Source organism: Leucoraja erinacea, chromosome 2 (assembly GCF_028641065.1).
Source record: "Leucoraja erinacea ecotype New England chromosome 2, Leri_hhj_1, whole genome shotgun sequence".
NCBI lineage: Eukaryota > Metazoa > Chordata > Chondrichthyes > Rajiformes > Rajidae > Leucoraja > Leucoraja erinaceus.
Window position 1 is genome coordinate 105,253,798 of NC_073378.1, and position 14,301 is coordinate 105,268,098.

At 42.0% G+C, this 14,301-nt stretch overlaps 1 protein-coding gene across 2 annotated transcripts in view; it reads right to left on the minus strand.

The window, feature by feature from the left end:
- casd1 (CAS1 domain containing 1) overlaps positions 1-14,301 on the minus strand; it is an 81,867-nt gene that overhangs the window by 12,525 nt on the left and 55,041 nt on the right. For both annotated transcript variants that reach the window (XM_055662590.1, XM_055662598.1), the window contains 5 exons: positions 12,069-12,485; positions 11,256-11,345; positions 8,572-8,691; positions 5,763-5,919; positions 5,105-5,184 (listed from right to left, as the gene is read on the minus strand). In XM_055662590.1, coding sequence (XP_055518565.1) covers positions 5,105-5,184; positions 5,763-5,919; positions 8,572-8,691; positions 11,256-11,345; positions 12,069-12,485 — 864 coding nt within the window. The remainder of the gene's footprint in view (positions 1-5,104; positions 5,185-5,762; positions 5,920-8,571; positions 8,692-11,255; positions 11,346-12,068; positions 12,486-14,301) is intronic.

Genomic DNA, 14,301 nt, shown 5'->3' on the forward strand with positions numbered 1-14,301 from the left:
TCCACAATTATTGATTTGTAATAGAAAAAAAATCGTGTGGTTAAAGTGCACATTGTCAGATTTTAATAAAGGCCATTTTTATACATTTTAGTTTCACCATGTAGAAATTACAGCAGTATTTATACATAGTCCATTTACCAGTCTGAAGAAGGGTTTCGGCCCGAAACGTTGCCTATTTCCTTCGCTCCATAGATGCTGCCACACCCGTTGAGTTTCTCCAGCATTTTTGTCTACCTTCGATTTTACAGCATCTGCAGTTCCTTCTTGAACACTTTATACATAGTCCCCCCATTAATGGGCACCATAATGTTTGAGACACAACAATGTCATGTAAATGAAAGTAGTCATGTTTACTATTTTGTTGCATATCCTTTGCATGCATTGACTGCTTGAAGACTTGCGATTCATGGACATCACCAGTTGCTGGGTGTCTTCACTGGTGATGGTCTGCCAGGCCTTTATTTCAGCCATCTTTACCTTTGGCTTGATTTGGGGGCTGGTCACCTTCAGTTTCCTCTTCCACACATAAAAGGCATGCACAATTGGGTTCAGATCGCACGATTGACTTGGCCACTCAACAATTGACAATTTTTTAGCTCTGAAAAACTCCTTTGTTGCTTTAGCAGTGTGTTTGGGATCATTGTCTTGCTGCAGAATGAACCGCTGGCCAATGAGTTTTTGAAGCATGTGTTTGAACTTTAGCAGATAGGATGTGTCTATACAGGAGTGGGAGATTACAACCTTCATGTGGTCCGCCCTGTTTTGACGAATGCAATCAACAATAGACAATAGGTGCAGGAGTAGGCCATTCGGCCCTATGAGCCATCACTGCCATTCAATGTGATCATGGCTAATCATCCCCAAACTGTACCCCATTCCTGCCTTTTCCCCCATATCCCCTGACTCCGCTATCTTTAAGACCCCTATCTAGCTCTCTCTTGAAAGTATCCAGAAAACCGGCCTCCACCTAAGGCAGAGAATTCCACAGACTCACAACTCTCTGTGAGAAAAAGTGTTTCCTCGTCTCCGTTCTAAATGGCTTACCCCTTATTCTTAAACTGTGGCCCCTGGTTCTGGACTCCCCCAACATTGGGAACATGTTTCCTGCCTCTAGCGTGTCCAAACCCTTAACAATCTTATATGTTTCAATAAGATATCCTCTCATCCTTCTAAACTCCAGAGTGTACAAGCCCAGCCGCTCCATTCTCTCAGCATATGACAATCCCGCCATCCTGGGAATTAACCTTGCAAACCTACGCTGCACTCCCTCAAATTCCTCAACCTGGCGTGCACAATCAAATAAGATCAAAGAACAAGTTGTCCTTCAACTTTAGGCTGTGCATGCCATACGCAAGAAGAAGTGTCTATAAACTTCATAATTCATTATGCTGCTACCATCAGCAGTCATATCATCTTCAGCATCAGCTTCATCATCACCATCGATGAAGATAAGTGAGCCAGTACCTTCAGCAGCCAAACATGCCCAGGCCATAACACCCCCACCAACATGTTTCATAGGTGAGTTGGAATGCTTTGGATCTTGGGCAATTCCTTTTCTCCTCCATACTTTGCTCTTGTCATCACTCTGATATGATAATCTTCGTCTCATCTGTACACAAGACCTTTGTAAGACAAATCAACACCTGACTCCTGAAAAGTGTTTCTGATCTGTCGGACAGGTGTTTGGGGATTTTTCTTTATTATACAGAGAATTCTTCTGTCATCAGCTGTGGAGGTCTTCCTTGGCCTGCCAGTCCCTTTGTGATTCGTAAGCTCACCAGTGCTCCCTTTCTTCTTAATGATGTTCCAAACAGTTGATTTGGGTAAGCCTAAGGTTTGGCTGATGTCTCTAACAGTTTTATTCTTGTTTCTCAGTCTCATAATGGCTTATTTGACTTTCATTGGCATGACTTTGGTCCTCGTATTGATAAACAGCAATAAAAGTTTCCAAATGTGATGGAAAGACTGGAGGAAAGACTAGGTGCCGAGAGCTCTCTTATACCTGCATTAAGGCAATTAGAAACATAGAAAATAGGTGCAGGAGCAGGCCATTCGGCCCTTCGAGCCTGCACCTTAATTCAATATGATCATGGCTGATCATCCATCTCAGTATCCAGTACCTGCCTTCTCTCCATACCCCCTGATCCCTTTAGCCACAAGGGCCACATCTAACTCCCTCTTAAATACAGGTGCACAACATTTAATCCGAAAGCCTTGGGACCAGACACTTTTCGTAATTCGGATTTTTTCGCCCTTCGGAATGGAAGATTTTTAGCGTAGATTTTAACGGCTGGCTCAGTGGTAGAGTGCTCGGCTCATATCCGCAAGGTCGCGAGTTTGCGCCTCGATCCCAGCAGTTACTCGGTCGCGGGTTTGAGTCTTCAATGTAGTTTTTTCTTGCAGAATAAATGTTTGTATGAAATGCAGTGTAGGAGAGGTGTACTGACTGTGTGGGCAGAACTTTGGAAGTGATTGCCCACCAGTCTCAAAAGCCGCTGTGTCTCCCTGTCTCTGGGATAGCAGGGGGCGATCAAACAGCACAATATTCCCTCCCCCTCCAACTCCAGAGGAATCCGCTCCCCGATGGACCGCTACGGCGACAAGTGGCAGTTCGCCCACAGCCCGAGCTGCGCCACCCCAAGAACAAGACGTACCTTGCACACCATCAGCTTCTGCCCCTACGAGGAGTGTGTTCCTCTGGAGTTGGAGCGGGGCTGGGCTGGAGTTGCTGATCTGGGATCTCCGTGCTTGCAGTGGGCCTGGGGGTCGGTGTCCCGATGAGGGGGCGCAGCTCGGGCTGTGGGCGAACTGCCACTTGTCGCCGTAGCGGCCCATCGGGGAGCGGCTTCTGGTGGTCCTGACGTCTCCAGCCAGTTTGCAGTTTTCCTCTGGAGTTGGAACGGGGCTGGGCTGCTGCTGGCTGTGGGTCTCTGGGATCTCCGTGCTTGCAGTGGGCCTGGGGGTCGGTGTCCCGTTGGTCCTGACGTCTCCAGTGACTGGCACTTTATGCTGGCATCGCCGACGTGAAGACGGTGCAAAGCCCCCACGCCGGTGCAATGGGCGGGGAGCTGGAGAGGGGAGGGAAGGGGTCACACACATGGCCGGGAAGCAGAGGGGTGTAGGTGGGGTGAAACTGAAGGGAGCAACAATCTGCTACTGCCCGCCCGCTGAGTTAAAAAGTTCCCACGCAAGACTCACGATACACTGTATATCGTGAGTCTACCGTGGGAACTTTTTAACCCAGCGGGCAGGCAGCAGCATATTGTCAATTATTAACCCTCCCGCGCAATATACCCTCACCTCTTTTATGAATGGGGATTTAGTTCCCCTTTCTTCGTGGACCGACCGGAGGTTCCGCTGTCACCTCTGCGGGCCGCCATCGGTGAACGTCTTCAAAGACCTTTCTTCAAGGACCGAAAAAATGTCCGCTATTCGGAGCTTTTCGTTATTTAGATTTTCGGATGAAAGGTTGTGCACCTGTATAGCCAATGAACTGGCCTCAACTACCTTCTGTGGCAGAGAATTCCACAGATTCACCACTCTGTGTGAAAAATGTTTTTCTCATCTTGGTCCTAAAAGACTTCCCCCTTATCCTTAAACTGTGACCCCTTGTTCTAGACTTCCCCAACATCGGGAACAATCTTCCTGCATCTAGCCTGTCCAACCCCTTAAGAATTTTGTATGTTTCTATAAGATCCCCCCTCAATCTTCTAAATTCTAGCGAGTACAAGTCTATCCAGTCTTTCTTCAAAAAAACCTTCTCTGTACTCCCTCTATGGCAAGAATGTCTTTCCTCAGATTAGGTGACCCAAATTGTACACAATACTCCAGTTGTGGTCTCACTAAGACCCTGTACAACTGCAGTAGAACCTCGCTGCTCCTATACTCAAATCTTTTTGCTATGAATGCTAACATACCATTCGCTTTCTTCACTACCTGCTGCACCTGCATGCCTACTTTCAATGACTGGTGTACCATGACACCCAGGTCTCGTTGCATCTCTCCTTTTCCTAATCGGCCATCATTCAGATAATAGTCTACTTTCCTGTTCTTGCCACCAAAGTGGATAACCTCACATTTATCCACCTTATACTGCATCTGCCATGCATTTACCCACTCACCCAACCTATCGGAGTCACCTTGCAGCCTCCTAGCATCCTCCTCACAGCTAACACTGCCCCCCAGCTTCGTGTCACCCACAAACTTGGAGATGTTGCATTCAATTCCCTCGTCCAAATCATTAATATATATATATTGTAAATAGCTGGGGTCCCAGCACTGAGCCTTGCGGTACCCCACTAGTCACTGCCTGCCATTCTGAAAAGGACCCGTTTACTCCTACTCTTTGCTTCCTGTCTGCCAGTCAGTTCTCTATCCACATCAATACTGAACCCCCAATAAGTTTGCATACTAATCTCTTATGTGGGAATTAAACACACCTGAGCAATTACAAAGACCCGTGAAGCCATGTGTCCCAAACGATATGGTGCCCTGAAATTGGGGGGACTATGTATAAACACAGCTGTAATTTTTACACGGTGAAACCTAAATGTATAAAAATGGCCTTTTATAAAATCTGACAATGTGCACTTTAACCACATCTGATTTTTTTTCTATTACAAATCACAAATTGTGGCGTACAGTCAAATAAAAAAACAAAGAAATAAATAAATAGAGGTTTGTCCCAGATATTATGGAGGGCACTGCAGGTACTTGATGGTTGGCATAGACAGACATGAGCCAGTTTCTGAGCATAGACACACATGAGCCAGCTTATGACGCTAATATTATTAAATGAAACAATTAAGTTTTTGTTAGTTGGATTTTTTCTTAAATAAATTGCAGGTTCTGAAAATAGATCAGTTTGCGAAGTTCGGCACATCAGTGTTTCTCAAACGGGAAGTTAAAAACTTGTGCAACGACAATGGAACAAAGCACAAGTGCACTCCTCCGAAGAGATAATTTACCACGACTGACATGATGGGTTAAATAGAAGCCTACTGTGATGCATTCTTATCCCCAGATTCCAAATATAGAAATTAATCCTTTCTATCCCGCCTGGAAAAGATAGAGCAAGTTCTTCCTTATCTTAATTTTCACTAACCTGAGAAGCAGATAGTAGGCATATACACAATAGCAAGGCAAGCAATTTGAGCACCACTTCCCAATAGGGGGAACAGGATCCTAAAATAAAAGCAGAAACAAACTTAATTTTAGATTGTTGCAAACTATAAAAAATTGCAAAAACATTTATTAAATGCTTGTGCTAACTAAAATTTGGTGTGATTAACAGGAAATAAATATGAACATTTGCATTGTGCATATTATCATAATCTTTTCATTTTTGATAGACTAAATAGTTCCTTCACACTAGATAATTTTATTGTTGCAAACTTGATCTGTGCCATTTCAGATTACAAGAATCTTTTAGCAACGCTCATTTATTCCCAGTACCAGCGTAAAAACTAGCCCATGTGGTCGATAAACCAGTTTTAGTTGAGTTCAAGTTTCTTGCAGATTATTTAAATCTATTTAACAAAATATTAACAGATTATCACTTTATTAGTGATAAATCAGATAAGTGCTTTTGTCAGTAAACATTTGCATTTTTTAACATGTTTGCATTATCTGATACTGCTGTACATTTGTAAAATAAAGTAACGAACGAACATGAATTAATTTAATATCTTCTCAGCCCAAATCTCTCTCGACTTTGCTCTCAAGCCCCCTGACTAGAGGAAGTGTTTAAACAAGTACTGTACCGTTTTCATCTTTTTTGCCGGTTTGAGGCCAAATGCCTAGAGTGCCATAGATCACCATGAACCAGAAAGTTACTAATGGAACAAAGTAGTAGAATTGATATGGTCGATTCATTACTAGACACAACACCACCACCAAGAAATTCAGTCGAAATAATATCTGCAAAACCAAATCGGAGATCATAATTCAACATTGTCAAATGTTACTGTTACATAAAACTTCAAACCAAAAACAAAACTTTAATAATAATAATAATAAATTTTATTTATGGGCGCCTTTCAAGAGTCTCAAGGACACCTCACAACTTTACAGGTAGAAAATCTGAATAATAAATATCATCCAATATACTCCCTTTTAGTTTTTAAACAAAGAATTTCTTCAACTTTTGGTTACCACTTGCACCTCCAGATTTCCTTCTTATTCTTGCGATAAGATAATCACTAAAATATTTAATCCAGCTAAAAAAATGATTCCAAGCATAACCTCAATTTAATGCAAAGAATACATGTTATCATTATTTCTAATTTATTGATTAATCAAATGGAATATCCAGTGAATGAAAAAGCATGTTTTGCTTTCTAATCAAAATACAGCAAGCGAGACATGTATACAGGTCCTCCCCAGGTTATGACAGGTTGTGTTCCCGATAACTCTTTGTAACCCGAAATGTTCACAAATGCCATCTACCTGGCAATGGACTTAAAGTATAAAATGTGCCAATGAAGAGCAATATGTAGCTAGACCAGGCGTTTAATTCAATTGTTAACATTTCTCTGCAAGATGCAATGATATTGCCGAGTTCCTCCAAGGCAAAAGGTGCCCAAAACTCCACAACAACCATACTATTTGGTTTCAAACAAAGCCCATTACTTAGGATTCAAACATTCTAACACTGGTTATAAGGCTACATTAGTTTATCTTCTACAAATGAAGAAAGGACCACAGAGACACAATTAAAACTTTCAAAACAAAACATTCAAAAACAAACTTATTGGTGGTCATCCTAAAAATACTTTAGACTTTGGAATAGTTCCAAGAGATTAGAGGTGAGGATGAGTAATCAGACTTTTAGAAGGCTATTGACTAGGTCCCCATAAGGGGTTAGTGTACAAAATTAAAGCACATAGGATTGGTGGATGACAGATACAAAACAGACAATAGGGTTGTCTGGGTTAAATGGGTTGTTTCTGCCAATGAAAACTATAGGAATCAAATCACAGCTATTCACAATATGCTTTATTGATTTGAAGAAGGGATTCAGCACTTGAAGATAATACAAAGAGGCTCTAACATATTTAGGCAAGTTTGGCAAGTGCACAAATGCATGATAAATACAATTTAACATAGAAAAATGTTATGTTATCCACTTTAGTTTTAAAAATGGAAGGACAGATTATTTGAATGATGGATTTGGAAAAGGGAAGTTCAATGAGACCTCCGTGGTGCCTGTCATTGATAGCAGGTGTTCAGCAACAGTTAAGCAGTTAGGAAATCAATGGTATATTAGCTTCATTCCATAAGCACTTGTATTCAAGAGCAAGGAAGTCTTTCAGCAGCTGTACAGAGCATTGAAGAAATACCACTTTCAGTTTTGGTCTTCAGATCAGAGGAAAGATGTTCCCACCATAAAACTTATGCAACAGATGTTTAGTGGACTGATTTCTGAGACGATAGTATTGCGATGCAAGAAAAGATTGTGGTGGTTGGATTATATTCACTGGGGAATAGAAGAATAAAGAAGATCCCTAAAGGCCCTGTCCCACTTGCGTGTCCTTGGCATGCGAATTACGCAACTTTGTCGTCGCGTTGAGGCGCACGGGCATCATGTGGCCGCGTGGGGCTGGTCGCACTGAGAAGCGCTGAGGGGTACGGAGTTGTGCGCTGTATCGCGCGGCGCTCCGAAATTTTGTAGCGAACGAAATCTTTGCGCGCCACCGGCCTGTCGCGTAACTGACAGCCAAAGTGGGACAGGCCCAAGACCCTGGCGCGACGCAACGTCTCACCTCCAACAGCAGCAGAAGCAGGCAAACGATCGCCGAGCTCGGCCTGGGGCTCACGGCCGTTGCGGATCAGGATCCGCCCCCACTTCTACGCGGGGCCAAGAAAATTGAAGATAGGCACAAAATGCTGGAGTAACGCAGCGGGACCGGCAGCATCTCTGGAGAGAAGGAATGGATGACGTTTCGGGTCAAGACCCTTCTTTCAGACTGAAGAAGGGTCTCGACCCGAAACATCACCCATTCCTTCTCTCTAGAGATGCTGCCGGTCCCGCTGAGTTACTCCAGCATTTTGTTTCCATCTTCAAATGACGTCACGCGCTCCAGACGGCTGTACGGGCGCATTAAGTCTCACGCGACCATCGCGCCTCAATGCGATCATGAGGTCACGTAATTAGCGTGCCTAGGACACGTAATTGCGACAGGGGCTTTAGAAACAAATTTCTAACAGGACTAGACACAGAATATGTTCCCAATGGTTGGAGAGTCCAGAACAAGAGATCATAGCATTAATATATGGATAAACGTTTCATAGGAATAATGAAACTGTGGAATTCTCAAAGACTGGATGCAGTGGGAGCCAAGTCATTAAATATATTCACAAAGGAGACGGATATTTCTCCGTGCTAAGATGATCTAGGGGCATGGTTAGAAGAGAGGAACAGATCCAATCCTGCTCCAATCTTCTACATTCTTGTTTTAAAATGTAAATATCTTTCATAAGTGATTTAAGTATTTGATTTAACACACCAAAGAGAGCGAGTACATTCATTTTACACACCATACAGCCTATGTATAATTTAGGATTACTTACCTGACAAATTCGAGAGATTCCATACTCCCCGCTTTTCCAAAAGTAAGAAAAGTGTCCATAACCTGTTTGGAACAGGTATGCTGCCACCAGTACTCGAATATGCATGTACACAGGTAAAAACTAAAAATTAAAGATTCAATAAATTATAATTTTCAAGTCAATAATATTGAAATCAAAATATTAAACACACAGGAAAGGGCAACGCTTGATCTAGTCTTGGGAAACTGGGAGCGACATGTGGATGAAGTGCTCATGGATGAGCCTTTTGAGACCAGTGACTACTGTTCTATTAGATTTAAGACAGTTATGGATAGAGACAGAGTGGGCCCACAAATTAAAATGCTAAAATGGGGCACGGCCAACTTTGAGGGTATGTAACAGGAACTCGCTCGTTGATTGGAGCAGGTTGTTTGAAGGAAAAGGAACGCCAGGAGAGTGGGATGTTTTTAAAAGAGTGCTGACTTGAGTCCAGGCCATGTATGTTCCTGTTAAGAGAGAAGAGCAAGGCAGGTGAACGTAAGGAAGCTTGGATAATGAGAGAAATTGCAGCTCTGGTCAAGAATAAGAAGGAGGCATGGGGCAGGTATAAGCAGCTGAGATCAAGTGCATCCCTGGAGAACTTTCGGGTACTGAGAAGCAAGCTAAAAAAGGAAATTAGAAGGACAAAAAGGGGACAAGAGATAGCTCTGGCAGTTAGCATTGGGTAAAGTCCAAAGACATTTTTTAAGTACATAAATGGAAAAAGGGTAACCAGAGATAGAATGGGATCCCACAGGAATCAAAGTGGTCAAATCTGTGTGGAGCCACGGGAGATGGGCAAGGTCTTCAATGAGTATTTCTTTTATAAAGTGAAGAAAGACACGAGGGACTGGCAAACACGAGGCAGACAATGGAAGTGTCTTGAGAAAGGTCAGTATTACTGTCCATTGGTGCTTGTCATCTCTAACAATGATTTGGATAAGAACATACATGGCACGATTACAAGTTTGCAGATGACACAAAAATGGGTGGTATTGTCAAAAATTGCAGCAAGATCTTGATCGTCTGGGCAGGGTTGGGCTGAGGAATGGTTGATGGAAATTAATACAAGTAAAAGTCCGTTGTTGCATTTATGAAAGTCCAACATGGGCAGGACCTACACAGTGAATGGTAGGGTTCCGAGGAGTGCTGTAGAATTGAATTGAATTGAATATATATTAGCCAAGTATGTATACATACAGGAATTCACCTTGGTGCTTTGCTCGCAAGGATAACAACATGATATACAGTAGACAATTAAAAATAAAGCATAATTCAAACATGTGAAGAATAAAATAAAATACCAGAGCAAAAGGAGGCTGCTGAGTAGAGCTACTGCACGTTGAAAAAAGCTGTTTTTATGTCTGGCTGTGGCGGCTTTGAGTCCTGAGTCGCTTCCCAGAGGGAAGTATTTCAAAGAGTTTGTGGCCAGGGTGAGGGGGTCAGAGATGAACTTACCCCCTCGCTTCCAGGCCCTTGCCGTGTACAGTTAGTCAATGGGGGAAGGTTGCAGCCAACAACCTTCTCGGCTGATCGAACGATGTGCTGCAGCCACTGGATGTCATGCTTGGTGGCTGAACCAAACCAAATCATGATGGAGAAGGTGAGGACAGACTCTTTGATGGCAATATAAAACTGGACCATCATAGCCTGTGGGAGATTGTGTTTTCTCAGATGCCGCAGGAAATACATTCTCTGTTGGACCTTTTTGACTGTGCAGCCGACGGTGGCCTCCCATTTTAGGACCCTGGAGATGATGGTTCTAAGGAACTTAAATGACTCCACAGATGTGACTGTGGTGTTGTTGATGGTTAGTGAGGGTGAAGTGAAGGGGGAGCAGAGGGATCCAGGAGTGCTGGTATAGTTCCTTGAAAATGGCATTACAGGTGGGTGGTGTGGTCAAGAAGACTTTTAGCCCATGGGCCTTCATCATTCAGCGTACTGATTATAGTTGTTGGGAGTAGCTGCAGTTATACAAGATGTTGGTGAGGTCACACTTAGAATATGGTGTTCAGTTTTGGTCACCATGGTATAGGAAAGATGTTGTCAAGTTGGTAAGGGTGCAGAGAAAATTTACCACGACTCAAAGGCAGAGGTATAAGGAGAGAGTAGACAAACGTGCTGGAGAAACTCAATGGGTGAGGCAGCATCAATGGAGCGAAGGAAATAGGCAACGTTTCGGGCTGGAACCCTTCGAGAGGTTGAGCAGACTAGGATTGTAATCCTTGGAGCGCAGGAGGATGCGGGGTGATCTTATAGAGGTGTACAAAATCATGACAGGAATAGATCGGGCAAATGTAGTCTTTTGCCCAGAGTAGGGAAATGGACAACCAGAGGATAAAGGTTTAAGGTGGGGGGGGGGGGGGGGGGAGATTTGGTCGAAAGCTGAGAGGTAACTTTTATTTTTACACAAAGAGTGCTGGGTGTATGGAATGAACTACCAGAGGAGATAGTTGAGACAACTACTATCGCAACGTTTAAGCATTAAATTTAGATAGGTACATAGATAGGATAGGTTTAAACGCTGATATGGGCCAAACGCTGGCAAGTGGGACTATTGGTCGGTGTGGGCAAGTTAGGCTGAGGGGTCCGTTTCCGCACTGAATTACTCTATGGCTCTCATAACGCCGCAACTTTATATTTCTAGAATCGATAAGAACACGTACAGTACTTGCTCCTGATATATGATATATCAGAATTATTAGTTGCATCCAGCCCTTCCATTCATCTGTCTGTTCTCGGTTTAACATAGTGGTCTGACAAGAACAAGAATAAAACAATCCATAAATAAAAATGCATTTTAAGTTATCAATTCCCACCGCGGCACCACAATTAATCAGCGAATAAATTGCTCTGATCCAAAACTGCTGAAGTCCAATAATATTGCTTCTCTCATTCAAGAGTTTACTACTGATTTGGCTGCATTACAATCATTTGTTTGTTCACCCATCCTCGTCACCATCCAAAATAATTTCCTCCCTTAGAATATAGCTCTTCTGCTTGCAGGTCCGCACAAAATTTCCTGCAATCATATCTTAATTTAAGACTGAAGTCTTTTCTTAACTCCTTAATCAGGTTGGATGCAAATGCACAGATATGAATATTATATCACTCGATTACTGCATCACCATATCACTAAGATTTTCCAACTTTAAGGGAAATGGTCAGCCAGCAATTCAATACCATAACTGCTAGAACATAAGTAAGTTTGGACTAGTGGCAGAAAAAATAAAGCACCCAAAATGCCTTTGATTTATAGATCCAATCAAGTATTTTACAAAATGTATAATGGGTAACGTATTTAGGATTTACCTATAAAACATATATCCGAGATCTTTGAAGCATTTATTTTATGTAGCTTCAAACTATAAATTTGATTTTGAAATAAATCATGTTAGTTTCATTCCTAATGTGAAATAGTGCTCCTCTGTGCAAGTAATATGTTGTAAAATGCTGTGAGGAAAAAAAATTAAAAATACCTCTTTTGTATTATCATTATAGAAAACTCCCAGCACGATTATATACACCAATGGAATGAAGAACGTTGAATGCGTGTAATATTTTTGCTCTTTCATAAATAAATCAGCTCTGTCACAGAGAAAGAAATAGCCCATGATCAGGCCTAATTTGGAAAGGGAAAACAGCAGTTTTTCAGGAGTAGAAAGTGAAGCTGTGACGGGTTTCTTCTCTTCTTCACTCTCCACATCACCATTAGGTTTACTTCTCCGCCATGTATGACAAAAGTAAGTCACAACTAAGCAGCCAATTATGCAAATACTGAAAAAGCAGCCAGTCAATTTCTGAATTAGAGAGAGCGGAGCCAGGGGAAGGCAGCATGAACCATCAATGGGCTTCACAATCTTGTTGCAGTAGGAATTCATCAGAATCATAGCATTCTGTAAAAAAGAAAAATTAAGAACATTTCTCACGAAACAACCTTTCATGTAATAAAACAGATTCAAATAATATTTACAAAAGATATTTGCTTCAAGCAATGCAAATCCAGTGTCACATCATATGAAATGTCAAATATTATTTTATGCATTAGACATCAATGGATCAAAACCCATCAGGACAACAATCAGTTAACGTTTTTGAAAAGTGTTGCACTTTTACTGTATCAATGCATCAATAATAGTCATTCATGCATCAATAATAAAAGCACATATATGAAGATGTTTAGTACTATCTAAATGAACCCAGAAATGAAAAGCAACAGCAAGCTTCGAAAATATATCTGGATACAGTTGTAGAATAAAACGCAAAAAACAAAATCTATGGAAGCCTGAAACTGATTTACATACAATAGCGATGATTAAGAGGAACTGGCAGGAAATGTGTAGGAAGGAACTGCAGATGCTGGTTTACATCGATGGTAGACACAAAATGTTGGGAGTAACTCAGATGGACAGGCAGCATCTTTAGGAATAGTAGGAATGGATGACGTTTCAATAGACAATAGGTGCAGGAGTAGGCCATTTGGCCCTTCGAGCCCGTTCAATGTGATCATGGCTGTTTCGGGTCGAGACCCTTTTTCAGACTCGGGAAGGGTCTCAACCTGAAACATCACTCATTTCTTCTATCCAGAGATGCTGCTTGTCCTGCTGAGTTACTCCAACATTTTGTGTCTATAACATGCAGGGAATGTTGAAATATAGACTATGTCTAGGCAGATGTGTACTATAAATTGGCATTATAATTGGCAGACATGGTGGGCCAAATGGCCTGTTCCTGTGCTGCCTAGTACTATGCTCAACGTTCTTCACAGGGCCTGTTAATTGCTTAATAAACACGTTTATTAACATGTGAAAAATCTAAAAGCAGAACTGCAAATAATCTAATCTAAAATGCACACCCAATGCACCTACAATGAGGACAGGGTCAGTGGCAGTGTGCCTAATAAGCTGTTTCATATTCCAAATGGATTTCAAATCACCAGGGGCCGAGAAATCCCAATAGCTGAAGGATAGCAAGAACTGCTAAACTATCCAGTCAGCAGAAAGACAACGCATGATCACAATCGAGCCATTTAGTGTATGTAGTAGCCATTTAGCTTAACTCAGTATGTTATAACTATAACCAGTTACCTTTAAAATGTATCTGCCTATAATTATGTGGGTGGGATTTATACGTAGTCGGAGGCGTGTTTGCGGGTGGATTCTCGCGCAGATGAACTAGTAGGTTTTAAGTTTCGTTTTGAAGAAGCATAGGGGAGAGGTCACAGCTTTCGACCATGCACGAATTTGACTACGAGTAAGATCAAAACGTACTTAAACAAGAAGTTTGGATGAATATCTTACTGTTTTTACTACTACAATAAAGAAACTATTAATTAAGAGACTGTGTTTTGGAAGATATATCTTTTGACGGCATTGAATGTCTTGTGGAGGGCTCGTAAATGTGTATCGATTATCTCCTAAACCCCTGTCTTCAATCATAGTGACTTAAAGGAGGAATCCTTGAAACAATATAAAAATCTGTCACTACAATGCATAGATAATGGAGTAACGTTTAGTGCAAGGTAAAGCCAGCCATATCCGATCAAGGATAGTCCAAGGGTTATCAATGAGGTATATAGTAGTTCAGCCCTGCTCTATGATTGTGGTAGGACAATTCAGTTGCCTAATAACAGCTGGGAAGAAATTGTCCCTTGATCATTTTCACACTTCTATACCTTCTGCCTGATGGGAGAGGGGAGAAGAGGGAGTGGCC